At 45.4% G+C, this 27,789-nt stretch overlaps 1 protein-coding gene across 2 annotated transcripts in view; it reads right to left on the reverse strand.

Annotated features, from left to right (window-relative positions):
• Positions 1–12: 12 nt before the first annotated feature.
• Positions 13–27,789, reverse strand: part of MYPN (myopalladin) — a 108,293-nt gene continuing 80,516 nt past the window's right edge. For both annotated transcript variants that reach the window (XM_075533846.1, XM_075533847.1), the window contains exons 12-19: positions 22,319–22,540; positions 20,715–20,864; positions 19,715–19,797; positions 18,191–18,317; positions 11,530–11,737; positions 8,985–9,150; positions 3,928–4,061; positions 13–1,769 (exon numbers count right to left, since the gene is read on the reverse strand). In XM_075533846.1, the coding sequence (XP_075389961.1) occupies positions 1,600–1,769; positions 3,928–4,061; positions 8,985–9,150; positions 11,530–11,737; positions 18,191–18,317; positions 19,715–19,797; positions 20,715–20,864; positions 22,319–22,540 (1,260 nt within the window). In that variant the 3' untranslated portion in view covers positions 13–1,599. The remainder of the gene's footprint in view (positions 1,770–3,927; positions 4,062–8,984; positions 9,151–11,529; positions 11,738–18,190; positions 18,318–19,714; positions 19,798–20,714; positions 20,865–22,318; positions 22,541–27,789) is intronic.

Genomic DNA, 27,789 nt, shown 5'->3' on the forward strand with positions numbered 1-27,789 from the left:
ATAACATGAGGTGAGTAGCAGTAGAGACTTCTATTTGATAAAGAATGGGATTTTACTCTAAGAAGTTGCATTCCACGTGCCTTATACCCGACCTCTCCAACTAGATGGTGAGCTCCCTGAGGGGAAGGACTGCGCTGTATTCATAGTCTATGTCTCCTACCGTATCGGCCACAGCATCGTACACAGAGTAGACATCGAAATGGTTTTTGAATGAATGGACTTTTTCACCCTGGAAACCCTTGACTTGAAGTAAGGCAAGTTTCAAATCCTTCTGAGCAATTATATTTGTTCATTTGAATAAGGTTTCAGCTCAGGGCACTTGGCACCGGGAACTCGGAGACATGGGTACCGGGGGCTGCTAACAGACACCGCCAATTCTGGTCGGCCCAGAGTAAAGCGTAGTGCAATGACCATTGCCAGAGCCATTGGTGAGGTGGTGGTGGGGAACTATTGTGTGTACTGTAGATTCCTTAGTCTACTGTCAGGTCTATTCATCCACCAAACACTTATACTATGAACTAGACACTCACCTGGGCACTGTGGACAATGTAAGGCTAAAACTTCCTTAAATGGAGAGGCAGGTATTTGACTTGGTGGATTAAAGATGTAGCTCCCTCTAGCCTCTTACTTTCCCAGTTAGCACAAGATTTTCCACTTGGAAGATGCTGGCTGATTAGTGATCACAAAGTGTCTTGCAAGACTGAGGGAACTCTCCCTCAGCACTCTCCCCTGTCTCTGATGCGGCTCTTCCCTCCTTGCTGCTGCACACAGTCAGACTTGGGGTAGAATAGTGGGGGTCATAAGAAGGGGCTTCAACAAACTGTATTCATAACCTTTTAATTCTAGAGTTTAGGGATAGACTAAGTCAGAAAAAAGAAAAATCAGTCTCCACGGTATTCAAAAGAAAGTGGTGGGGGCAGACAGGCTGGTGGGGCTCTGTTTTGGCCATAGAATCAGCGTATTGTGCTATAGAGAATGTTTCAGTGATTTTTTTTAATATCCCAAGCACATTTTGACACTTTCTGATAGGACTCAGTACACTCAGGAGACACAAATTGAAAGCACTTCTCCACACACACGAGTTGTGTGGCATGACTTCCTATGCGAACTGGAAGCTGAGTTCACCAAACCTACCCCTGTGATGTGTCAATCAAGGGTGATCTTGAACCCTCAACATTGCCCTTTGCTTTGTCGGTGAGGTGGTGATATTCTAAGGTACCTACTATCTAATTCCTGTCAGCCCAGACTTGTGGCCCCTAATTGCTTCTAGCTGGGCCAAAGCATCCCAAACACAACAGGGGGGCAGGGGAGCACGCCAGCTTTCCCCCAAAGCAGTGGATGACAGCTGTTTGGCATCTTTGGTTCATCTGCATCCTCTTTCCATATTTTTGTTAGAATCTGGATAAGGCACAGCCCCACATCTCTTCCTCTGCTGAGACTACAAGAATCCCCAATCAGATTACTGAAACTGTCCTTGCCACAGGTCCACCGGTGTGGTCACTTACTCAAATTCAGTTGCTTGGAAACCATTGGTGACTTGGCGTGTCCTCCATCCCCCTCCACAATCTGCCCCCTTACATAGCAGGCACCCAGAGACGCCTAAAGTTCATCGCTCTCCACGACACTCCGAGAGGCACAGGAATACACCATTGAGCTTTCCATGGAGGAAAAGGCAGAAAAAATGTCAAGTCCTTTGCTGGTGAGAGATCCGTAGCGACTGCCACCGGGCCGGATGGATATGGGCGGTGGGATTTGCTGGTGCCACTGAGCTGGAAATAGATCGAGCAATATGTTATGAATGTTATGAACAAATCAATACGTTCTGGCAGGTACACTCGGTTAAGTACTGGGTGCTAACTACAAGGTTGGCCCGTGGGAGAAAGATGAGGCTGTCTGATCCCATCGAAGTATACACGGCCTTGGAAACCCTGTGGAGCGGTTCTACTCTGTCCCCCAAGCTCGGGACTTGACTCCACAGCCTTGAGTTTAGCAGGGACACCAGAGTTAGCGGGCAGTATACATGGCTATTGGGTGAGACAACTGGTAGCCAGGCTGGAGGGTCGAGTCCACCCCGAAGAAAGAATCGTAGGTCTGCCCCAGAAAGCCCGTCTTCCATCACCCTGCGGGGCATGGGTTCCCTGACACGCACGGGCGCCTGGGAGTCAGAAGCTACTCCCGGCCACTGGATCGACAGGCTCATGGTCTGCTGAGCCTGACTCTCCTGTGGGGCCTTGGTAAAGCACCAAGTGTCCCTGGACCTAGGTGGTCTAATTTGGAAAACAGAGCAATTAAACCTCTGCTAAAAATAGAAAGCCACTTCTATCACCAAGACCTTAGGAAGAGCCAGGCAGATAAAAAAGAAAATGGGTAACTGGGGTGACTCCTCCAGACAATCACCTCTCAGCAATCTAGCCTTGGATCTGCTGGGGTTGGGGTACAGAGGGCAGCAGGATCTCAAGAGACTGAACCAGGAGATAGAGCAAGGAAGCAGCCGAAACAGAAGGCAAAAGATGGGTTTAGGTCTGCCACCACGTATGTGCTCCACACTCTAACCCCTCATCGCCAGTCCCGACTCTTCCCACACTCCCAACAGGTGGCGGTGAGCTTCAGCATCAAGTGCACCGCCCCGCGGTTTTGAATACAAGAGAACTGACAGGGTTCTGCGTTCAGTGCTCAGCAAGCACAGTGCACAAGGAGACCCTCTTTTTAGTACCCATGGTCCTGAGCGTGTCTGAATAAAACAGCCCACCCAAATGGTGCTGTCCTCCTTGTCTCTGACTTGGGAATTACCAGGCAATCCTCTGATTAGGTTTCTGGAGGTCCCTGATTCGGAGAGGGGAGGGTCCTGGTTCGGAGGAGGGGAACACAACACTGGCGCTCTGGGGTCTACAGAGGTGATTGTGAAGTTGCACATTAGCATTCTGGCTTATGAATTAATCCTCGTGGATCTCATGGTTTTGAATCAGCTCTTTTCAGCATTGAAATAAACACCACAGTGAATGGATAAAATCAAATTTCTGAAGCTGTAAAACTGAGCAGCTGACAATTAGGGACCTGGTTCTGTAAGGCCCACCCGGAACAGGGAAGAGTCAAGACCCTCCTTCCAATTTTCAGTCCTTCTGTCTCTGTCCACTGCCCCTACCCTCTTACCGGGACTCCCAAGATTGGGAGCCCATGTTTGAAGTGGGAAGAGCGCTGTTACGTTGCCATCAATGGCACAAAACAAAGGACGAATGAATTGTTGGATAGAGACTAAACATGCTCTGTAAATGTTCACCTAAATCACAATTTAAAAGTTTAAAACCTGATAGGGGAGAGAGTAGAGCACACAACAAGTAGCAAAGTTGAACTTCATGAAATCCTAGAAATCAAAAGAGCTAGGCAAAGACTTGGTTTTGGGGGAGGGAGGTGTCTCACTTGGTAGTTTGTTCAGCATTTAAATGAAGTATTATTATAATAATCTCATTGGTTTGAGAGGATCCAAGGGCAACACTGCACATTAAACACATCACTATCATGATATCATTTGACAATATCATTAGGACAAATTTCTAATATGAGGGAAGTCTGATTGGGGACTGACTGGGAAATAAATACTTGTTGAACATCTGAAAACGAATGGGTTTCAGAATATTCATTCAGGTGGGGCTACTGTGGAGGATGACAGGGTTGAGTGGGTGGCCCATGAAGGTGCTGGATCTTCAGCATATGTAACCTCTGCTCTAGACAAAGAGACAGGACAAGCACGTAGTAAAATGTAAAGCAGCTCAAAAGAGCAGAGGGGGCTAGCATGAGATTACTTCGAGAAATCCATCTCTTAAGCACTATAAGATAAGCTAACCAAGTCCCTACAGTGACCCTAAATGACGACACCAAGCCCTAAAACATAGATGGTATATGTTTCAATACTCATGATGTTAAACCTACCATATATATCCAGTCTAGCAGTGCATGACACAATGCCAGCTTCATTCTTGGCCGACAAGGTGTACCATCCAGCATCTGATTTCTTGGCTGGCTGGATGAGCAGGCAGACATACCCGGTTGTGTCCTGGTGCATACTGGAGAGAAGGAAGAAGAGAACCAGTGAGGGGGAAAGGCCCTGATCAGCTTGAGAGCTCAGGGACCTACCTCTTCGTGTCAATTGACCTGTGCTGGGTTTCTTTCCCCTGCCCTGTCCCAAGAAGGATGAGCCCTGGCGGCTTCGTGGGTCAAATATAGGGCTATGAACTGCAAGGTCTCTAGCTCTCCAGGGGAGGGGAGGGGGAGCAGGGAGGGGTGAGAGTTCCTGTTCCTATAAAGATTTACAGTCTCAGAAACCTGCAGGGCAGTTGCACTCTGTCCTGTGACTTGGAGTCGACTCTAGGCCGTGAAGGGTTGTGTTGGTCCTGGAAGGAAGGAGAGTGGGCATGGCTTCACACAAAATCAAAGGCAAACTTGAAGTTGGAGATGCATGACCACAGAGCAGCCATTAACTTAAGAGGTGAAGATGAAGGTTAGCAGCTACAGCCGGACCCTTTTCTTGCTCCCTCCACACCTTTAGCTCCATTGTCTTTCTTTAGCTCTCCTTCTCCCCACCCCCACTATTATGGAGGTTTATTTATGGATGTTATCAGATTACCAATAGTCAGTATCAGAAAACATTAAGGATACAGTCCCTTGCTGACTACAGGACCACTTCTCAATCATACTAGCTGCTAGCATCTACCTCTCTCTCTGGTCCTCTCACTGATGTGACCACTTGGCCTCTTCCCAGCTCTGACAAGTATTACAATGCTCCTTTAAGACAGATAAATGCCACAGCATCCTGTTGGAAGCTAGGTAGTTTTACTTAAAAAAAATCATTTTATTGGGGGCTCTTATAGCTCTTACAACATTCCATACATCAATTATATCAAGCATATTTGAACATATGTTGCCATCATCCTTTTCTAAACATTTCCTTCCTACTTGAGTCCTTGGTATCAACTCCCCTTGCCTCCTCACCCCTTGATAAATTATAGATTATTATTATTTTCCTATCTTATACCAACTGCTGTCTCCCTTCACTCATGTTTCTGTTGTTCATCTTTTATTGTCTTCCTAATTCCACTAGGAATTGCTCTCATGGTTCACAAGGAAAGTCTGGCAACATTTGTATTTTGTTGGAAACGTCAACAGAAATCCAGGAACTTAAAAAAAAAAAATCCAGGAACTAACAGCTCAGAGCTGGCATGCCCTGTGGCCGGAAGGACATGAGCACAATCATGCCTTCTCTTTTCTCCACCGCAGGGGGCTCACTCTTTATAGCACCCCCTGTCCACATCCAGGGCAATTCTCTCCAAAGCGTGGCTTGGGAGCCCAGGTATGAGTATTTTAAAAAATGATTCCAATATCAGTCAGAATTGGCCTCTGGCCCATGCCACCCTTCTCGATGGCCCGGTCAGCTTACTACAGTTCCAACCCCCCTTCTGAGGCAGCCCCCCGCTCATTTTCAGGGCAGAGACAGCAGCCATAGCTTCCTAGGCTCAAAGGATTAACAGCGGTTCGCTTTCATTGAAAGTTATCACATGTCCACAAGGATAAAGTAATAAATCCATCACAGTCTCACTGCTCTAACGTACTGACAGCTGTTACTTGCTGATGAATTCACTCTTTCTTTGGTGCACTTCCTTAATGCACTGTTACTGACCATCTGCTCTGCCGGGAACACCATTGGTGCCACTATGCTAGTGATATGGTGCAAAGATGGATGTGACAAAAATCCCTTCTCTAGGGAAGTCTTCGGTGTCCCTGGGTGGCACTAACAGTTAAGTGTTTGACTACCAGCCAAAAGGTTGGCAGTATGTATCCACCCAGGGGTGCCTCAGAAGAAAGGCCTGGTGACGGCTTCTGAGAGAGCAGAGCCTCGACAGTCACAGGGAACAGTTTTCCTCTGCCCGCCCGGGGTTGTCACGAGTTGGACTAGACTCGAAGGTAGGGAGCAACAACGGTGAACCACAGAGGAGCCCTTTGTTTAGTGGGAGAGAGAGAAAGGTAATGGAACATGCTCAAGGTTGGAATAGAGACTCCCGAAAGGTGCTCTGGAAACACAGGGGAAGGTTATTCTCAGAGGTCTCAGAAAGCAAGGAGGCGGCCTGGCGACACCTGGTGTTTAGAAGTGAGCATCGAGCAGACAGAAGGCCTGTGCGTGCCCCGCTCTTGGCAGGACAGTAAGTTCATGGTAAATATAACACTGTAGAAGATTTGAGGTAGCTAGACTGTTACTTTAAAATGTTATCGCCCTAAAATATAATTTAACGAATCCAGTTATGGGAAATCATCCCAGAAGATGTGCTTGAGCTAAGTCTAAACTGTTGAGAAGGGACTCACCCTAACAGATTGAGTAGGGTGGGGCTGCGGTGTGTCAGGAAGTGAGAACAGCCTGGCCACGGCCTGGCTGGGAATGGAGGCCTTTGGGGGGCCGGCCAGTGGTGGGCTGGGGAGGAAGGCAGGGAGAGTCTCGGAGGGCCCACATGCACCACATAAGTGGCTGGGATTATAGCTCGTATGGAACCACTGGTGGGCTTTCTGCAAGAGGGGAGAGGGTCTGCTGGCATTTTAACATGGTGAGGCGAATTTAAGAAATTCTGAGTCTGGTGGTGGCTGAGAGAATATTAAGGTGCTTTTGCTGAAATGTGGGTGAAGGGATATCGCGGATGAAAATTAAAATAATATATACATCACCAAGGATTCACATGGGTGGGAGGGGGAGAAAGGGGAACTGATACCAAGGGCTCAAGCAGAAAGAAAATGTTTTGGAAATGATGATGGCAACCTATGTACAAATGGGCTTGACACAATTGATGTATGGATTGTTACAAGACTTTTAAGAGCCCACCCCCCAATAAAATGATTTATTAAAAAAAAGATGTCATTGCCATAGTTTAGTGATGTGAGGTGACGACAATGGCAATGCATGCAAATCAGTTTATTCATCCTAAACTGCCCACCAGGTGGAAAGCCGTGTGCTGGGTGCTGTGCGTTAGGACACACCCCAAGCGGCACTCCCTGCGCTCCAGCGGCTCAAAATCTATATGGGGAGAGACAGAAACCAACAACACCGAAACATCATGCTTCTGCGTCCTCGTGGGCCGGCAGAAGAATCCTATCGCAGCTCAGGGCAGGGCAGAGGAAGGCGGAAGGAGCCTGCCTCTCTTTGAGGAGCTGATGTTTGAGCTGAGCCTTGAGGGGTACCAGAGCTTAGGGGGACCCTGCTGGGCAGGCTAAGGTAAAGGGGGGCACAAGGAAGACTGCTCCCAATCAAGGAGTCTCAGGAGCAGAGACATGTAGGTGAAGGAGGGGCAATAACACCATGAATAAACACAGCATAGTCAGAAGCTTAGTGAGTTCTCTAGATATATTTTGAAGGATCATCCAGGAACTGCCAGCTGTGTGGTTTCCCAGAAGCCAGTAACTAGCTTTAAAACATCCGAATTCCTTCTTCTTACAACAGAGACCAATCCCTGGGGAAGGACGCCATGCTGGGTAAAGCAGAGGGGGAGCGAAAAGGAGGAAGGCCCTCAACAAGATGGACTGACACCGTAGCTGCAACAATGGGCTCAGCAGAACAATTGTGAGGATGGGGCAGGACCAGGCGGGGCGTGGTTCTGTTGTGCATGGAGCTGCTATGATTCAGAACCGAATTGGGGGTAGCTAACAACAACAACAACAACAACAACAACATGGCAGATATACTTTCCCCCAAAGGGAAGGGGGACGTTGTTTCCTTCTGGAACATCCTGAGTGGCCACTGGGTCTTTCCCATCATAAGCTTTCCCCATTATGAGCTGCCAGTCGCCTCCCCGCCTCGTAGTCTGCCCTTTGGGGCAGTGGTGACTAGGCTGGGCTGGGCTGGGCTGGCTCCCCGAGACCAGGGCACAGTTTCATTCTGGTTGACCTAGGGTCCCCATGAGTTGGAGTCAGTGCAACAGCACCTAACAACAACAGCAGCAACACCAAAAGAATCGACACCGACAGCTTCCTCAAGGACAACTTGTGTTTACTGTGCAGACGTTTCTGCGTGCTTGTCCTCTTGTGGCATAAACTAAACTGTCAAAGAAATAGAAGTTGGTGAGGGTGCGGTGGTCAAGAGGCTGGCTGCTGACAAAGGTGGGATCTGACTGCTTGTCCACGGGAGACAGATGCAGCAGTCTGCGTCTGAGAACATTTACAGCCTTGTAAACCGTGTGGAGCGGTTCCACTCCACCCTAGAGGGCCTCTCAGTTGGAATCATTCGGATTATTTTAAAAGCAAACCGTAAAGTGGTGGATAGGGAAGGAAATAACCTAGTGAATGTTTTGTCTTTTAAAAAAGCCTTATTGTCAAAAGTGATATTTTGGGTACTAGTGGGACTCTCGGAAAGGTATGAAGAAGCAAAGCTGTCCCTTTGAGACTGATCCCAGGGCTCCTGATCCAAGCCATGCGCTTTCATTGCCTCACGTGCGTGTGGAAGCTGGGGAAGGAAAGAAGGCTGAGGAAAGAAGCACGTTAGAATTGTGCGGTTGGCAAAGGATCCTGACCCTCCCAAGGGCTGCCAGGAGAAGGAGCACATCCAGGAAACAGATGCTCCTTAGAAGAGAGCAGGGCGGGACCTGTTCTTGATGACTTAGGAACCCTCAATGGCCGGAGAAGGACGTCGGCAAACAAGGCCTTCACTGAGATGGGCTGCACAGTGGACCAAGCAGTGCCTCACGCTGCGCTCTGAGCGTGGTTTGGGCGTCTGCACCCGCTCGCTGGCACCTGCCACCATGACTGAAGACGCGTGATAAAACAATTACGCAGAAGCTTTATCCATTCCTGTTTTTAAACTTAAAGGGAAGGTATTAAAAATGGCGATGTTCAGAGAATGGATTACCACTCCGCAATGTAAAGAAAAGGTACACAGAACCACTTGGGTGCGCACCAGGAGGCGAACGCGGCTGATGAGGGTGGCCCAAGGAACCCCAGGGCGGCAGGGGTCGTACCTGATCCTGTCCCGGGCCGATGGGATGGTCTCGTTGTCTTTCTTCCAGTAGAAGACGGGCGGAGGCATGCCGATCACGCGGCACTCCAGCCGCACCGGGTGGCCCTCGGGGACCCCGCTGTTCTGCAGCTTCTCCAAGATCACGGGCGCCCTCTTCACCTCTTTGGCTGTGCCGGAGAAAGCACGCTCCGGTTGGAACCAGGAGGACTCTGAGGTGCTGTCTCACACGCACCAAGTTCACCCTCTCCTCTGAGCACGGTAGAATGAGGACTGGCCTTGAGAAAGTTCCACAAGTGCTTACAAAATAGCTGTCCCCGGAGGAGGAGCGCACCAGGGGACTGCTGCAAACAGTGTGTGTGTGTGTGTGTGTGTGTGTGTGTGTGTGTGTCTGTCTGTCTGTCTGTGTGATATCTTCCCCCCACCCCAAAGGTACATTTTCAGAAATAGTGCTTTTTAAACTACTAAAACAGATCCTTTAAGAATTGTTTCAGAGGATTTATTTTGTAGAGGTAATGTTAATTTCTCACCAACCTTTTTATTAAAAATACTCCACATCTACAGAAGAGTTGGCAGACTAATTAAAACAACAGCCCCAAATGAAGCTTCTTAAGAAGGCGTTGTTGTTGTTGCCAATACCAGTGAAAGCCAGGACAGCGCCTATTTCAGGGTTCTAGAATCACTCTTTCAGCATACTCCTGGGGAAATGTAAACACCTGCAATCAGTGCCCCCCTCTTCCCTTTCGTTGCCTCCCAGCCCTAGTGACTCCGTTTCCCAAAAGCCCAGCACACAGCTGGAGAGTTCCCACTGTGCACCATTCAGAGCACAGCCCACTGGTAACCACTAGGCCACCAGGGCTCCTCCTATTCTTTAGCAAGATGCGATTAAGGGTAAGGAAATTAAAAAACAATCCTGTAGGAATGGCCATTAGCCAAGAGGATTGTCGGCTGAAGCCACCCTGACTTCTTAAAGGGCCACACTTTGTAGGGAGACCGCAGGGCTACAATTCCTTTGTTCTACAATGGAACTCCAGCTGGCCTTGCCAGTTCCGTCCTTCATGGGTGATGATGCCTTGCTGTCTGTCCTTCTCCACAGGCATTACTGTGGACTGTTCATATCATGTGCAAAGGTCAGGGTTTGTTTGAGTACATGTCCTGTTTCAAGCATTGAGGCAGACACTGGAATGAACAGAGCAGGCCAGAGCACCTGTCCTCAGAAGCTCATAGCCTCTCCAGGGAGGTAGAGAAGTAAACAATTACCCAGAAGGCCATAAGCACTCTAAGTGCCCCTTCTTTTCCCAGGGCTATGGAAAAACAGGCGGGCTGGAAGGAGTAGCTGTGCTTGCTGGTGTAGTGGGTTTCCATGTTGGGCTGCTAGCTGCAGGGTCAGGAGTTCAAAACCACCAGCTGCTCCATGGGAGAAAGATGAGACTTTCTACTCCACTAAAGATGTACAGTCTCAATCTGGCTAGACTAGACAATGTACACTGGTACAGATAGAGCTCTCAACACACAGAATCCAGGACGGAGAAATCCCTCAGGACCAATAGTGAATGAGAGGAGCAACGCCGTGAGGGTCGGGGAAGGTGGAGGGAGAAGAGGGAGAAAGGGGGAACCGATCAAATGACTGACGTACACCTCCTCCCACCCAAGGGGATGAACAACAGAAATGTGGGTGCAGGGTGACAGCAGATGGTGTAAAATATGAAAATAAAAATAATTTATTAAAAAATAAATAAATAAAATAAAAATAATTTATAAATTATCAAGGGTTCACGAGGGTGGAAGGGAGGGGGGAAAAAGAGGAGCTGATACCCAGGGCTCAAGTGGAAAAAAATGTTTTGGAAATGATGGAAACATATGTACAAATGTGCTTGATGTAATTGATGTGTGGATTGTTTTTTTGTTTTTTTTAGACATTTTATTAGGGGCTCATACAACTCTTTTCACAATCCATACATATACATACATCAATTGTATAAAGCACATCTGTACATTATTTGCCCTAATCATTTTCAAAGCATTTGCTCTGATGTGTAGATTGTTATAAGAGCTGTAAGAGCCCCCAATAAAATTATTTATTTTAAAAAAACTTTCCAGTCTCAGAAACCCACAGAGGCAATTCTATTCTGTCCTATAGGGTTCTTATGAGTCAGAATCAACTTGAGGGCAGTGAGTTTGGTTTGGTTTTGGAGTTTCGGAGGATGAACAGGAAGTTACCAAACAGAGATGGGCGTTCCTGGACAAGGGACCAAGGCATGGAAACGTACGGAAAACACATAAGCCTAGTGTTAGGGCAAGAAACCTACATTTAAGCAGTCAACCAGTTAACTCATAATGGCTCCAACTGACTGCACGCATACTATGTACAAGAAGCCACACGAAGTTTGAGCTTATCAGTACGACTTTGAAAACAATGTAAGAAGTATTGACTCTTACGACATGGATGGGGTGACTGAGATTGGTTTTGGTATTCTGCTCGAGGTTCTGTCGAAGTGGGTTATAACTTTGGAGAGAGTATGGTTAGGGGTCCTGGCAGCAAAACTTACCTACTACGGTGAGTTCCAGACTGAAGGAATTCTGCCCGGTTTTGTTGGTAGCAACACACGTGTAGGTCCCTTCATCCCGCTGAGTGAGCGGGTCAATGAGGAGCGAGTGGACTCCTGTCTCTCTGACGAGCATCTTGTGGGACGTGTCTGGCAGCACAGGTTGGCCATTGAGCAGCCACGTCAGCTCCGGGGGTGGCAAGCCACTCACCTAAGAAGTGACAGGGCAGCTGAGGTAAACAGCAGGCTGATCACAAGCAGATATATCTGGTGCGTGAATTCTTCACCTTTGTCAGGCACACAGCAGAGAAAACATGGATGGTGAGAAATGACTGCAAAGGAAGAAGGGGGTCTGGAGGATGGGGCCTGGCGGCCATTCTTCCTGCGGAGGAAGGCTAAGGCACTCCCTAGCCAGAAATTCAGAAAAGGGCAGGTGATTTCAAGGTTTGCTTTCTATTCCACAAGGAGGCCTGGTGGTGCAGCCGTTAGGCACTCAGCTGCTGACAAGAGAAGCTGGTGGTTGAAACCTCCTCATGGCTCCGTGGGAGAAGTGATCTGGAGACGTAGGTGACAGTCGAGGGAGCCCTATGGAGCAGTTTGGCTCTGTCACATGGGGTCACTATGAGCTGAAAATAACAGCATCCAACACCACCCTGCATTCTATGCCTTCCATGCTTTATTTGGGACTTATAACTCTAATTGAGGTGCAGCCAAAGTTGATCACACATTTACTTAGTTTACTATATTTTGCATATTGATTGCTACAAGAATTTTTTATGGTCATCTACACAAAATAGATACTTCAGTGATATTAATTACCAAATTAATATTGTGTGCTACTTTCCCCCTCTTTTTCCAAACTATCCTACTTTCATTAACATACCCACACTACAGTCCAAGTTAAAACCCCGTGTTTTCCCCTCCCTCCTATGTTGGTAACCATTCATTACTTTGGGTTTCTATATATTTGCTTATTGCATATAAGTGACCTCACTGCCATTGTGTTGATGCCAACTTATAGTGACCCTGTAGGACAGGGTAGACCTGCCCCTGCGGGTTTCTGAGACCGTAAATCTTTATGGGAGTAGAAAGCCTCATCTTTATCCTGTGAAACCACTGGTGGCTTTGAACTGCTGACCTGTGGTTAGCAGCCCAACAAGAAACCACTGTCCTAGCAGGGTTTCCCTCATGTAAGTGGAAGCATAAAGTATTGGTCCTTGTTTAGTTCCGACACAACACCCTCAGCTTTCATTCATGTTGTGTCAGGTGTCAAGACTTCGTTCTTTTGCTGCTGTTGTTGACGATTTAAGTCTTTATTTGACTTATGCTGGAGAAGACCATGAACTTTGTCACTTTCTAAATTTAACCAAAAGAAACTCTTTTTTTCCCTTTTTCTTTGACAGTCCTTCTTTCTTAGTCCTATGTGATATGGCTTCATCTGAAGATACCAGTGAACTCTTGACTTTTCCTTATTGTATGGCAAATTAATGAAAATTGTTTCACAAAGAACACCCTCTTGAGTGTACTTGAACCTCTTCCAAAGAAAACCATCTTTTAATAATAACAATAGCTCAACTAATGGAGCTTACCATGTGCTAAGCACTGCTCTAAGTGCTTACATGCATTAACCTACGGAATCCTCATCAGAGCTCATGAGTTTTTAATAAAATTTTAGTTTTCACATACAGAGGACTAAAAGCTAAATAGCCATTCATGGTCTCACCACCAGTAAGTGGAAGAGCCAGGATTCCAACCCAAGAAATCTGGCTCTAGAGCCCATTATCATCTTCTTAAGCTCTATACTCTGCGCTGGATGGGACATATCTATTGATATTAACTTTTTTAAGATATGAGTTTTGAATTTGTGAGTTAGGGGGGCAGCAGGAGGTGGGGGGATGTTACATTTCAGACCATCAACTCTGAGTTGAACAGTTTTCCAGTTCCAATCACTCACCTCCCCAACGCCCTGCCTCCCTGAGGTCTCTTCGCCCTTTTATGGGTAGCCTTTTAGTCCATGGCTCCCTTTGGTGTGCAAGTCTTCGTCTTGCTTCCTATCCTTCTAGTAGTGTTCTCATACAATATTTGTCCTCTCGTGATTGACCAATGTCTCTCAGCCTCATGTTCACCAGGCCCACCCATGTCTTGGAGTGCTTTGTGGTTTCATTGGCTCCCTCCCCTGTTTTTTTGGTATGTACAAAAATTTCATTCATTCTTTACTGATGAGCATGTGGGCTCTTTCTTGCTATTGTGAACAGTGGTGCAGTGAGCACAAGAGTGCATATATCTGTTTGTGTTATGGCTCTTCTTCAGGGTATATGCCTAGTATAGAGGTACTGCTGACTCATATGGATTTCTATTCCCAGTGGTTTCAGGTAGCACCATATTGCTTTCCTCAATGGATGCTGAAGAACTTCATACTTCTTTATGGCTGAGAAATACTCCATTGTATGTATGAACACATCGCTTCTCAGCCTTTTGGCTAAGATCAAGTGTAGTATTGTTAGGTAGCTTAGCCTAGGGAATTGGGAAGTCCATTTACGCATGCCCAGGAGAGCCAGCAAAGGACAAAGCTGGATTTTCCCGCGGGTGGGCCCAGATGGGCGTTACACCTGGAGCAGCCCACCTGGGCCGGGTGATTGCAATTCAGCCAATGGGATCGATCTGGGGTCGTTCACCACACCTCCCCCGGGAACCCTTAAAAGGCAGGGACCTAAAGGGAGAGGAGCTCTTGGGCTCTTGGTCTTTTGGCTTGTCTTGCTTGGTGGTCTGGTCATCTTCGTGGGAGGAGAGAGATCCTTGCGTGACCTGGGGCAGTCTCTGCCAGGCCGCATGGTCAAATCCTATGGGTGCCGCATAAAACCTGATGCTTCTTTGAACTTTCATTAAATTCACTTGGATCACGAGCCCGGCTTCGGCGTGAAATCTTTCTCGCGTGGAGCCAAGGACTGAGGCTGGGATTTAGGCCAGAGAGAGAAACCTAACAGTATCTAGATGTATGAAGGGGCCTCAAAAAGTTCATGGACACACGAATTAAAGGAGAGTAAAATTTTTCCACAAATGTTTTGACACCTCCTCATATATACCAGTTTACTTACCTAGTCACACTCCATGAATTTCAATGGCATGCTGTTTGATCCAGTTCAAGTCCTAATTAATACAATGTACTTATTTATAATTAAGTCATCTAACCCTGTTGCTGTTATTGTGTTGTCAGGTGCTATCACATAGGCAACAATTAAAAACACCATGGCATGTGTCAGGCCCTTGGGATACAGAGAGATTCCTCCCAAGTTGTCTCCTCCAAATACATGCCAAACCCAAGATACTGCACGACACACATGGTAAATGACTGTACTCAAGGAGGTCAATGAGAGTAGGTCAAAGGTTATTCTCCCTAAGGGTTATCAGCTGTCTAGAGGAACCAGCCTGGATAGTCTGTCCCACCCTAAGTAGGGCCCACTCCCTTCTGATAAGGAGAGTGATTGTTCCTTTGAAGGAGAGCCTGAAGGCAAAGTCGGAACCACTCAAGGTTAGGCTACTAAGGTTAGGCTACTATCTTGAGTCCGGGGTCCACCCACCTTGCCACTATGTGCTCCCTAATCCCTCCCCTTCCTATTGCTTGCATTGCCTATGGCACAACCCCGTCCTCTTGCGTATGTGGTAATCTGTAATCAGGGGGGCCTGCCCCTCGCCCCCAAAGATATATAAGCCTTGGTTATAAATAGTCTCTCCTGCCTTCCTCTCCTCCTGCATCCCACGTGAACCAACAAGGGCTGAGGTGAGCATGCTACTATGAAATGAGTCTGACTTCTTTATTTTATTCTTTCTCCTATCTCTCCTATACTCTATGACTTTACTGTAATCTTTGTATATCATAACCATACAGTTGCTGAGGTAATTAGCTTATTTTGCCAACCTGGCTGATAAACACACGTGGGGTTAATTGAAGGGTGGAGGGATAAATGGTTCGGTGAGCCTCGCCTTTCTAGTTCTCGGGTCTCTTGTTGTCTGATGGTTGGACCAGGTGCAGCTGCCTTAGCCAGTTCCCTGCTTCAGCTGACAAGACTCACTTCCTGCAAGACATGCCTGAGGAGAAGCCACATGGACCTACCCCGAGGCAGCCCTGGGTGCTGGAGCACCTGTGTGGAGACCCCTACCAGCACTGAGATGCTTACACATTCACTGACTCGGCTTTCCACCTGCAGTCGACATCGTTGCTTGTGTTTTGTGAGATGGAGGAGAACTTTGTGGATTGGTGTCGGATATATGGGTTAATGTTGGACTTGTGGACTTGGGCAGCACTGGGTTGGGATGTTTTCTTGATGCGCACTTAACCTTTATATAAAACTCTCTCTTATACTTGGGTTTCTGTGGATGTGTTTCTCTAAAGTACCCAGACTAACATATTTTATCATTTGTATATCATAACCATATAGTTGCGCCTACCGAACCGGTATAGTGGTGAGGGGCTGGTTTCCTCCACAAGACCCTGCTAATGAGAGCTTTGCTTTTTAAACACTTTAAAGAGATCTATTACAACAGATTTAACCAATCTAGTATGTTCTCAGATCTCTTGACTGCTGCTTCTATGGATGCTGATTGCATCTAAGTAAAATGAAGTTCCTCAGAACTTCAGTATTTCTCCCTTTAATCCTGATGTTGCTAATTGGTTCATTAGTGAGGACAGCGTCTTTCTTTATGCTGAGCTGTGATCCATGATGAAGGCGGTATGGAGAGGAAGACCAGCAGGCATTTCAAGTCCGCTGCTCTTCCAGCAAGCAAGGTGCTGGCTTCTGCACACTGAAGGTTCTTAATGAGTTTTTCTCCGATCCGGATGCTGTGTTTGTCTTCACAGTGTAGCTGCTCCGATGATTTGCTCAGCACATAGGTGAAACAGTGTGGTGAAAAGACACACACCCCTTTCCTGATTTTAAATCACACGGCATTCCCTCCTTTTTCCACACGGGCACAACTAAGTGTTCCAGAATTCTCATTCTTCACAATGAAAACTCAAAAGCTAAATGAATAAATAAACGAGGCCTGCAGCATCAGCATACATAGGAGCCCTGGTGAGGTCGTGGCTTCATGTTGGGTTATTCACCACAGGTCAGCAGTTCAAAATAACCAGCTGCTCCTCGGGAGAAAGATGAGGCTTTCTACTCCTGTAAAGTCTCAGAAACCCACAGGGGCAGCTCAACTCTGTCCTACTGAGTCACTATGAGTGGGAGGCAACACAGTGGCCCTGAGTTGGCTGGGGCAGCATCAATTTCAGAAATGTCTCTTACTCAGCCACTTAATAAGAAATGACACAGCTAAGAGAAATAACAGATATTAAACAGATGTTCTCAAACTTTAGTGCACATTATAACTTCCTGGGGAGTTTTAAAAAATGCCATTCCCCACTTACCACATTCAAATAAGATCCCTGGGATGGACTCAGGTATCCATAATTTTTAGAGGTTACGGTTGTAAAGGTAGCAATCAACTCTAAATATCATTCAAGCAGCCATTGGGGGAGAAGGGATCACCAACAGAAGTGGAGTCTCTATGAATGTTTAACAGCAGGTCTTAACTTATTTGCATCTAAAATCTCCATAGCATTCTGCACCTTGTCTGGGGCCAAAGATATGATTTAAATTTTACTTGATACCGACAGCTACCCACACTGCCCAACTAGAGTCTATGTTCTGGTGGAAGAATTAGAATATGTAATACCTAAAGGGATGGGTGCCAAGTAGTATGAGAAACCTCTTTCTGCTTCCATAACTTGCTTTGGAGTCATCTTTATATAATTCTCTCAAAGGCTGCAACACAGCAATGTACTCCAAGGGGGCAAAAAGCACACTTTGGGCTTTATAGTAAAAAAATTTCCCAGGAACCCAATGGAAAATCCCTGAATGATGTCACCTACTAGATGGTCCTAGAAATATACAGAGTTAACTTGATACACTACTGATATAGCTTTAAGGCTCGCCCCACCCCCCCTCTTGTCAGCCCGGCATGGCCACTGACAGGGCCCAGAGCAAGACCCCAAGGGCTCTCTGTGACCTGGGGGACGGCTCTTCTGGCCTTTGCCTGGTTGATTTAGATCTCAGCCAGCTGGTCGGGTCCAAGGAGGTCCTCTCCCTTCTCAGGAATTTTGATTATGATTTTGTGGATGTAAGATGTAGGTGAGTGGATTCTGATTCAGGCTGATCTCAGATGTGTCACACAGCACTGTTCCACTGGGGTTTCAAAGGCTGTGACCTTTCTTTCCGAAGTAGATTTCCAGGTCTGTCTTGTGAGGCATTTCTGGGTGAGTTTGAACTGATAAATCTTTAGGCTAGTAGTCAAACACTTAAAAGTTTGAGCCATTTAGAGAGAGAAAAAGACTTAAAATATTCATGGACACCAGATCTTCTGGAACGCCAGTTCATCTGGGTCACCGGCTAATACATGTTTCCTCTTTCAAGTTCAAAAAGTGAAATAAAATAAAAAATGTCATGGAACACCATCATTTGGTTTTACCTAAGGTTAAAAATGTGAACTCTTCCAGTTTTATGAAAACAGCAAAGCTCTCTTTTGTCATTCTTCCAGTTCCTGAGGAAAAGTTCACAAAACAAATGCAAACGAAGCAAAAGCCACCTACAAGCAGCTGTGAAACTCAAGATGGTGCAGAGTCTACCTTGCAGTCCAGCCGGCAGAGGCGTCCCTCGTGCGCCACCATGTCTCCAGGAGCCTGCAGGAAATGTGGTCGGAAAAAGCGTTCCTGCAGGGGCTCTCTGTCTCTTTCTGGCACCCGGAACCTTCCCCTGTAACAACAAGCATGTTCAGATGTTAAACACAGAAACCAACTAGCAAACTTATAACAATAGGTCCTTAGGCATGACTGTGGGGCCTGGGAAGTCCCTGGGTAGTACAAACCCGCTGGGAAGCTAACTGAAAGGTTGGTGGTTTAAGGCCACCCAAAGGCACCTTGGAAGAATGCTCTGGCGATCTGCTTCTGAAAAACCAGCTGTTATTGAAAGCCCCATAGAGAGAGCCCAGTTCGACTCCAGCACATGTGCAGTTGCCCTGCATCAGAACTGACTCAATGGTAACTGATTCGGAGTTTGGATGGGGCCTGGAGAATACATTTTTTCTTTGGGGGTAGGGTGGGCCATTGGGTGAGGTGAGGTTGCTGTTGGACCATAATCCAATAATAAAGATAACGGGGTAGAGCTGATATAAAAATATTGCCAAGCACTTAATACATTGTTGGATTATCTCATGAGGCCTATAATCAAATAACCAGGCTTCAGGGTCTTTCTTTCTGAAGCTATTCTGGGTGAAGGGGCTCAGTTTCTTTTGCCATGGGGTTGGCCAATTGTTCAAATGTCTTCAAAATAAATAAATCTGAACTGCCAATCAGAGCCAAAGAGAAGTCCTGTTTATTACCTAAACAAAGCAGCTGAGATCCCTGTGTCTCTGGGAAAATTAAAACAAAACAAAACAAAACAAAACAAATTTAACTTGACTATAAATTATGGCAGATCACTGAATGTGACCAGAGACTTAAACTGCATGAAGACTGACCAACAGTAACAGTTGTTCTTAAAAAAAAAGTAGAAGGTGCATACTGTATCTGAAACATGGGTCGCTATTTTTGTCCCACTGGTAAGCCACATTTCATTCGTCCACGTCAGCAACTTTGGAATGCGTGTTAAGACTTTGTGGCCCCAGAAGACTCATGGGGAAACCAGACTCTTCTTTTCTTAGTGGTTAGTAACATCAGAGGGGAAGAAAATTAATTGCTATGTTGGAGACGTGAGCTATCAAGACAAAATTTTTTTTTGATATGTATATACTTAGAATCATTTTAAAGGCACTTATTAAAGAGGAAGTAATTCAGTGCACAATAAATGATAAGATCTGACTTATATGTTGTGTGCACAGGTGTGACCGATGGTTGCAAACATTTGGAAACATTACAAGTGTGCCGTAGACCAAGGATCTTCCCTCTTTAGGGTGCGGCGATGTGGTTAAAAAGCAAATTCGGCTCCAGTAGGTCTGGAGCGAGGCCTGGGACTCTGTATTGCCAACAAGCTCACAGATGATGGTGATCTGCAGGTAGAGGACCACCCGCATCTTGAATAGCAATCTGTCGATGTACACCTTCAGTGCTTATTGGCAGCGGGTGCTAGAGAAGGAGGATTCTAATTGCTTTTACCTGTGAGACTGACCAGCAGTGGTTAGGCGACCACGAATGGGCAGACTCTGTACCATTAAGTGGCCAGAACAGCTGATTCTCCCCTGAGAAAAACAAGATGGACAAGAAGATTAAAATGAGAAGAATCTCATTTTCCCCCAATTTACATACATTTTCTTTAAACCAGAACTTTATGGACCTTTGGTGAACTATTGTGAATTTTCTTTTGTTGTTGTTGTCTGTAAAAGGAATTAAAATGATAAAATGTGACTCCTTAACTCACTGTTAAAGAGTACGGTAACACAATTCCTTTGGAGGATGAGAAAAGAACAGAGGGCAGGTGTAAAATAAAATGTTTGAATTACTATGATTTGCATTCACACCCAGAAGGAGACGGTCGAGTGTTTTTATACAGTGCTTCTCTTCAAAATTGTGCTTTTGAAGGCCTTGTGATAGGCTGAGCGATGAGCGTGAGAATTCCTGTTCTGTAGTCCCTGTGCACATCATTGCTCAGAACGATCACGCTGCCAGATATCTTATGAGAATTTTAGTTTTGACCTCATCCAGAAAAGGAAAGTGAAAGGCGATGGCTTTCCAACATTGATTAAACAAACAAACAAACAAAGCCATGGATTTGAGGGACATTCACAAGACTTTGTGGAAAAAAAGTTTGCCTAGTCTGTAAAGACCCAAATCAGCAAATCACTCTTTCACAGAAAACATCTTCAAGAGAGTTAATGTGCTGGCGGATATAAGATTTAGCCCAACAGTTTTTGAGGGAGAGTGTGCATAGGGATTAGGTACTACTAATGCCCTTGGACAAAGGCTGAAGGGTTGAGTGACCCCTTCGTGACTAAGTGATCTTTTAAATTGGGATGAACTCCAGTTACACACAACCACTGTGCTTCCCATTCGTTTCCCTAGTAGTCCTGGTAACGTGCGCGTCTCCAGGTTTCATTCACAATGACAGCCACTCTTCTGGCCTCATGGTGCTGCCCAGTGCAGAGCCCTGCCTCTCCACCTGGGGGTTGGCCGCCATGATGGTGTAGTTGCCATCGTCGTCACTGGTGGAAGACTCAATGTGCAGAGAACACATCCCATCTCCGTCTCGCCTCATTTTGCAATGCTCATTTCTCTTAGAAATCTGCTTTCCGTCTTTGAACCAGTAAACCTGAAATGAAAGATAACCATGAAGAAAACACCTTGTTTTGTGCATCATCAGAGGACAATGAAATACGGACAAAATAGGTGACTTTTAAGAAGAACCACTTTAAAAATTATGAGCCTTATTTAAAAAACAATATATTATCCTCCACTTGTACATGCACACTAGTTAAGGTAAAAGAACAATATAATCTGGATTAAGGCACTTTATTATACCAGGCTTTTTACTCCCACAGAGAGTTACAGTCGCAGAAACACACTGGGGGTCACTATGAGTCAGCAGTGAGTTTGGCTTTTTTAATTTTTATTTTTTGGAGGAAGATTCATTAAAAAGCCACACAGTGAAACTGAGGTTTCCTAGAGGCAAATAACGAACACTAGGAGCTTGGATCTTTCCCCCACAGTCTTCTTTCTTAGCTCAAGTCTCCTGCAGTTGCAAATAACAAGGTCTAGAAGAGCTCACTTCTCTTGAAAGGCTAGTAGCCTCTGTTAGACCCAGTAGAATTAACTCAATAAATTTCTCATGAAGCTAAAAAAAAGAAAAAAAATTAAATCTGTGTTTTTTTCTTGCTAAATTCTGCATGTCAAGGAGACATGCAAAGACATGGAGGATAAAGTACTGCTGGCCGCTGCCCTCCTTCTGCCTCTTGGTTGCCCAAATATTTGTGATAACGCCATGCTAATGTTTGTGAAAGTAGAGCGAAGAGATGCCCTGCCACAGCCCACATTGGGTGCAAATCCTTTTCTCAGCTGGCTGCCAAAAAATCTGGTGACTCAGAAGCTTTTTCAGCAGCTTGTGATAATAATAGGACATTTTTGGAATTTACTGATTTAATAGCAATGATACAACTATAGCTCACTTGGTACCACAGGCACCCTGTGGATATTCAATAAATACCAAACCAAAACACAAATTTATGGCTGTTGAGTTGTTTCTGATCCACAACCAGCTTCTAGGACAGAACACAACTGTTCTATAGGGCTTCTGAGGCTTCCAACCTTCATGGAGGCAGATTGCCTTGTCTTACTCCAGGGGAGCAGCTAGTGGGTTGGAACCCCGGACCTTTCGGTTACCAGCCCAATGCTTAACCAACTGTGCTAATAGGGCTTCTTGCATAATAAATAGTAAATGAAAAAATATCAATTTGGAAGATTTGACAATTGAGAGAATTTGTAGCCCAAAATATAAAATCATGATGAAGAATTTTATCTAAAGTGTTTATTATTAAAGTTCTCTATTGTCAATAGTCAGATTTATTTCTTACTCCCCCCCCACCCCCCATTTCTTTTCTTTATTTCACAATTCTATTCTTCCTGGTCTCCTTTCAGTCAAGTTGTCTGAGCTTTGCTAATTTTCTGGTAGTGATTTTGATTCCCTCTGTAGATAGTCAAGCAGGTTAAGATCTTGGAGACAATGCCTGTAGCTCTGGGTTGCCCGATTTACCCACTACCTTCCCTTACCTTTGGAACAGGTATCCCGACAATTTTGCAGGTGAATGTGACTGGAGAGCCTTCTGTGACCCGGAAGTGCTTGAGTCTCTTGTCAAAGATGGGGGCAATGCACTTGCCTGTGGGGATCTCATCATGTTGGATTTCATCATCTGATTCATCAACTGGGGTACGTTCCAGACGAAACTCTATTTCATTCATCAGCCTCTGCTCAAAACTCGAAATTTTGTACTCCTGTCAAAATGACAAACATGCTTCCATTCATTTCAGCTTCAATAGATGAGGAAGAAATTATCCACCAGATGCAAGTTTTTGAGACTCAGAAGTTGGATTTATACCACAGCACCCCCAAAACCAGTCAGGTCCCATGTCTTTCCGGTTCCTCGCCAAGGAGGACTAAACAGGGCTTCAGTGTCTCTATTTATCATCCCCACTGCCTCACTGAATCCTGAGTTCTCACCTGGAGCGTGGAGATGCAGTGGAATCCTGTAGGAAATGGAATGAAGATGGAACATCATTTCTGTAACTACTGTTAATGTCCACTTTAACATGCATGTATAACATGTCCTGTGGAGTATTTGTCAAGGCCATTCTCCATGGCATTTGGGCGAATATCTGCATCGCCCACCTCCTACCTCTCCACTGGACATTCCTAGCTGCATATTTGAAGATGGCTTATCTTAAATAAACCTCCCTTCACCCACATCTATCTTCCCTGTCTCTCTGCTCCCCTCCCAGCAGAACAATTTGAAATAATTCTCTTTTCTGCTGAGACTGTCTCCTCGTTCCCTATTCCCTCTGAAGCTGCTCCAGTTAGACTTCCTCACGGCGCTGCTACAATGCCAGCTCTCCAAATCCGGGCTTTGAACCTGTTCAAAGATGAGAGCTGACGCCTCAAAGCAGCATAAGCAGCCACGATATTTGAGTGGGGCATTGCTGCCTATTTCCTCCCAAAACCTCACCGTCGTTGAGTCAATTCGAACTTATCATAATCCGTAGGACACACTCGAACTGCCCCTGTGGGTTTCTCAGACCACAACCCTTTATGCCTGGTTTCATAGTGAGGACCTCGTGGTAGCAGTCCATACTGTAACCATTCCACCACGAGGGCTCCTCTGCCTACTTGGATCAAAATCAGATGTGCAAGAGGTTTGGCTGCTCTACAGTGCAAATTCTACTCTTCTTTCTCTTGGTGGTAGCCGAATTGTTTTGAACCAATTCGAAGCTCTGATCCAAATTTTGCTAAATAGAATGCTCTCTTATCTGTCCTTCCTTTCTTTATCATTCTCCTTGCTGGTTTCGACTCTTCCTCTTTCAATGAGCTCATCTCATCTTGTGACAGCGACTGTCTTCTGCATGTTGATGATTGATCCCACACTCCCACCTCCAAGCCTAATCTCTCCTCAAACACCAGAGTCATCTAGCCAGTGACCGCCTCCACATCCAGGAGTCCCTGTGTGTTACAAATGGTTAAGTATTGGATGACTAGCCAAAAGGCCAGTGGTTGAATTTATCCAGGGGTGCTCTGGAAGAAAAGATGGTGATCCACTTCCAAAAAAGCATAGCCGTTCTAATCTGTACACACGGGGTCGCCCACAGCAGCCAACAACAACCCTGCAGCACAGCCTGGGTGCTCAATGAAGATAGCCAGTGTGGCCAAAACAACACATTTGATTTCTCTCCCCAAAGCAGCTCCTACACTGTGCTTCCCTTGCCAGGAGTGGCAATGCTATTTGTCCACTTGGTTAAGCCAGTGTCTTGTACATTATTTGATATAAAAAGTCAGGTTAAAAAAAGGGTACTTTTAACATATGTAAACAAATTAATATATAACAACAGGGGTATAGGCCTATGTATATATATTTATATGTTCAGTATTAAGGAAGCAGACGGGCACTGGGCCTCTACTCAAGTCCTCCCTCAATGTAAGAACACTTTGTTCTAATAACCTGGCATTCTGTGACACATTCCTGACACAATCGCAGCAGACAAAATGGGAGCACAAGTAAATGTGGTGAAGAAAGCTGAAGGTGCCCGGCTATCAAAAGATATAGTCTCTGGGGTCTTAAAGGTTGGGAAGCAACAAAGCCTACATGGAAGACGCACACCAGACTGTGTGATCACAAGGTGTGGACAGGATCGGGTATCAGGCATCAGAAAACCAAAACAAACAATCATATTGATGTTAACGAAGGGCGTCAGAGTGGAGATCCAAAGCCCATCTGTACACAATTGGACATAATTGGACATCCCCTCAAAGAAGGGTCACAAGAGAGGGATGAATCAGCCTGGGTGCAGTATAGCACCAATGAAACACACAGCATTCCTCTAGTTCTTAAATGTTCCCTGCGCCCCCAAACCCTTACCACCCCATCCCTCACTATCATGACTCCAGTTCTACCTTACAAAGCTACTAGTCTGGAGCGTGTACACTGGTACAGATAAGAGCTCTGAACACACAGAATCCAGGACAGAAAAAAACGCCAGGAACAGTACAGGGAGTAGCAATACCATGAGGATAGAGGAGGAAAGGTGGGGGAAAAAGGCGGAGAAAAGGAGCACTGATCACAAGGATCAACATTTAAACCCCCAACCCCACAAGGGGGAAGAACAACAGAAACATGGATGAAGGGAGCCAGCAGACAGTGTGAGATATGAAAACAATAATTTATAGTTTATCAAGGGTTCACAGGGGTAGGGGAGGGAAAAAAGAGGAACTGATACCAAGGGCTTATGTAGAAAGAAAATGTTTTGAATAGGATGATGGCACAATATGTACAAATGTGCTTGATACAATTGATGTATAGATTGTTATAAGAGCTGTAAGAGCCCCCAATAAAACGATTTATAAAAATAAAAGTAATAAAAATGAACTTTTAGAATGTAAAATAAAAATGAATTACTATAAAATGAAGACAAAATAATATACAAGTAGAAGCCCCCATAAGAGACATATAATTTCTCCATTACATGGCTATATCTTAATAATTACGCTCACTTTCAGTACTTAAAAGCGCCTGGAGTGAAGGATGAATGAACACACGGGTAACATGAAGACAATCACATTTTCTAGCACTATCACGTCTCTGAGGAATCTGGAGCCATGAGCTTGGGGTGAGGCTGACAGCTTTAGTTATGTCTCTAGTTAATCGGACTTCTATAATTTATCTAGGATTCGTGGGGCGGGTCCTGGGATGCTCCTGAAATAGAATTAGAAACACATGGATGACATGTGCTTGCTCCAGTTCCACACAGAGTCATCAGGCTTAAGACTCACTCTCAAGTTATTAATCACATGACTCATGTCCTCTAGCTACTTTCTGATACATAGTTTCAGTGGAATAGGAATACATTGGAAACTTGGGAGACATAAAAACCGAGCATTGATTTCCTGGAACCAATTTTAAATTCACTTCCTAGGTAAGCAAAATAATGATTCATCTCCAGTAGAGTTTATTCATTTTTAATCAGGTAATTCAAACCGGCCAAAGCAAAGCATTGTTCACCTCTAATAATGTCCCTGAATTTTTATACCTAATTTAGTTTAAAAGTATTAAGAACATCTCCACACTATGGACATTTTTAAAAAAGTTAATAATTTGAGCTTCCAATGACCGATCTCTGTCGTGGCGGTTGTTGCCAGGTGTCATCGAGGCAGAGCTGATTCACAGCAGCCCCGGGCGCCACAGATCAAAACACTGCCTGATGCTGTGCCCTCCGCACAATTGCTGTTATGGGTAAGCCTTCTGTGGTAGCCACGCGTCAATCCACCTCCCTCCTTTGCACTGACCTTCCACTTTACCAAGCGGGATGTCCCTTTCCAGGGCCTGGTCTCTCCTGACATGTCCAAGGCACACAAGATGAGCTCTCGTTACTCTTGCTTCTAAGGAGCATCCAGGCTATACTTCTTCCAGACAAATTGTTCGTTTTGCTGGCAGTCCATACATTCAAATGCTTCAATCCCCCTCCCCCCCAGTCTTCCTTATTCATTTTGCTTGGATAGCAACAGCCAAGGAATCAAACTATGTACTGCATTAGGCAGATCTGCCACACAAAACCTCTTATTTATTTATTAAAAAAACCTCATTTTATTGGGGGCTTGTACAACTTGTATCACAATCCATACATCCATCCATTGTGTCAAGCACATTTGTACATTTGTTGCCATCATCATTCTCAAAACATTTGCTTTCTACTTGAACCTTTGATAATTTTAAAATTATTATTTTGTCATGCTTTAAACTGTCCAGTGTTTCCCTTCACCCACTTTTCTGTTGTCCACCCCCCAGGGAAGGGGTTAGATGTAGATCCTTGTAATTGGGTCCCCCTTTCTATCCCACCTTTCCTCCACCCTCCTGGTATTGCCACTCTCACCACTGGTCCTGAAGGATTCATCTGTCCTGGATTCCCTGTGTTTCCAGTTCCTATCTGTACCAGTGTACACCCTCTGGTATAGCCAGATTTATAAGGTACAGTTGGGATCATGATAGTGGGGCGGGGAGGTGGGGAGGAAGCATTTAAGAACTAGGGGAAAGTTGTGTTTCATCATTGCCACACTGCACCCTGACTGGCTCGTCTCTTCCCTGTGAACTTTCTGTAAGGTGATGTCCAGTTCCCTACAGATGGACTTTGGGTCCTCACTCTGCACTTGCCCTCATTCACAATGATATGATTTTTTGTTCTTTGATGCCTGATACCTCATCCTTTCTACACCTTGTGATCATATAGGCTGGTGTGCTTCTTCCATGTGGGTTTTGTTGCTTCTGAGCTAGATGACTGCTTGTTTACCTTCAAGCTTTTAAGACCCCAGATGCTATATATTTTGATATCCAGGCACCATCAGCTTTCTTCACCTCATTTGTTTATACACACATTTGTCTTTAGCGATCATGTTGGGAAGGTGAGCATCATGGAATGCCAGTTTAATAGAACAAAGTGTTCTTGCATTGAGGGAGTACTTGAATGGAGGCCCACTGTCCACCCGCTACTTTAATACTAAACCTATAAATATATGCACATAGACCTATTTCCCCATCATGATATATAAATATATTTACATATGTACATGCCTATATTTAGACCTCTGTAAATGCTCTTTGCCTCCTGGTTCTTTCATCTATTTCCTTTTACTTTCTTCTTGTCCCATTGTCATACTCAGTCTTCATTTGGGTTTCAGTAATTCCTCTCAGTTACATTACCCTTGATCAAGTCCTACCAGACCTCTTACACCCTCCTTGCCACTGATTTTGGATCACTTATTGTTCCCTCGTCCCTGGGTTTATTAACAACACATCCTTTCCCCTACCTCCCCCTCTCCCATGTACCCCACAAGACCTCTTTAAAGTGTTGAAAAGCAAGGATGTTATTTTGAAGACTAAGGTGGATTTGATCCAAGTCATGGTAGTATTTTCAATTGCCTCATGCAATTTTAAGTTGCCACTTGATTTTGCAGTATTTATAAATGCTTGAACTGATTTAATCAA

This window comes from Tenrec ecaudatus, chromosome 16, assembly GCF_050624435.1.
Source record: "Tenrec ecaudatus isolate mTenEca1 chromosome 16, mTenEca1.hap1, whole genome shotgun sequence".
In the NCBI taxonomy this organism is placed as follows: domain Eukaryota; kingdom Metazoa; phylum Chordata; class Mammalia; order Afrosoricida; family Tenrecidae; genus Tenrec; species Tenrec ecaudatus.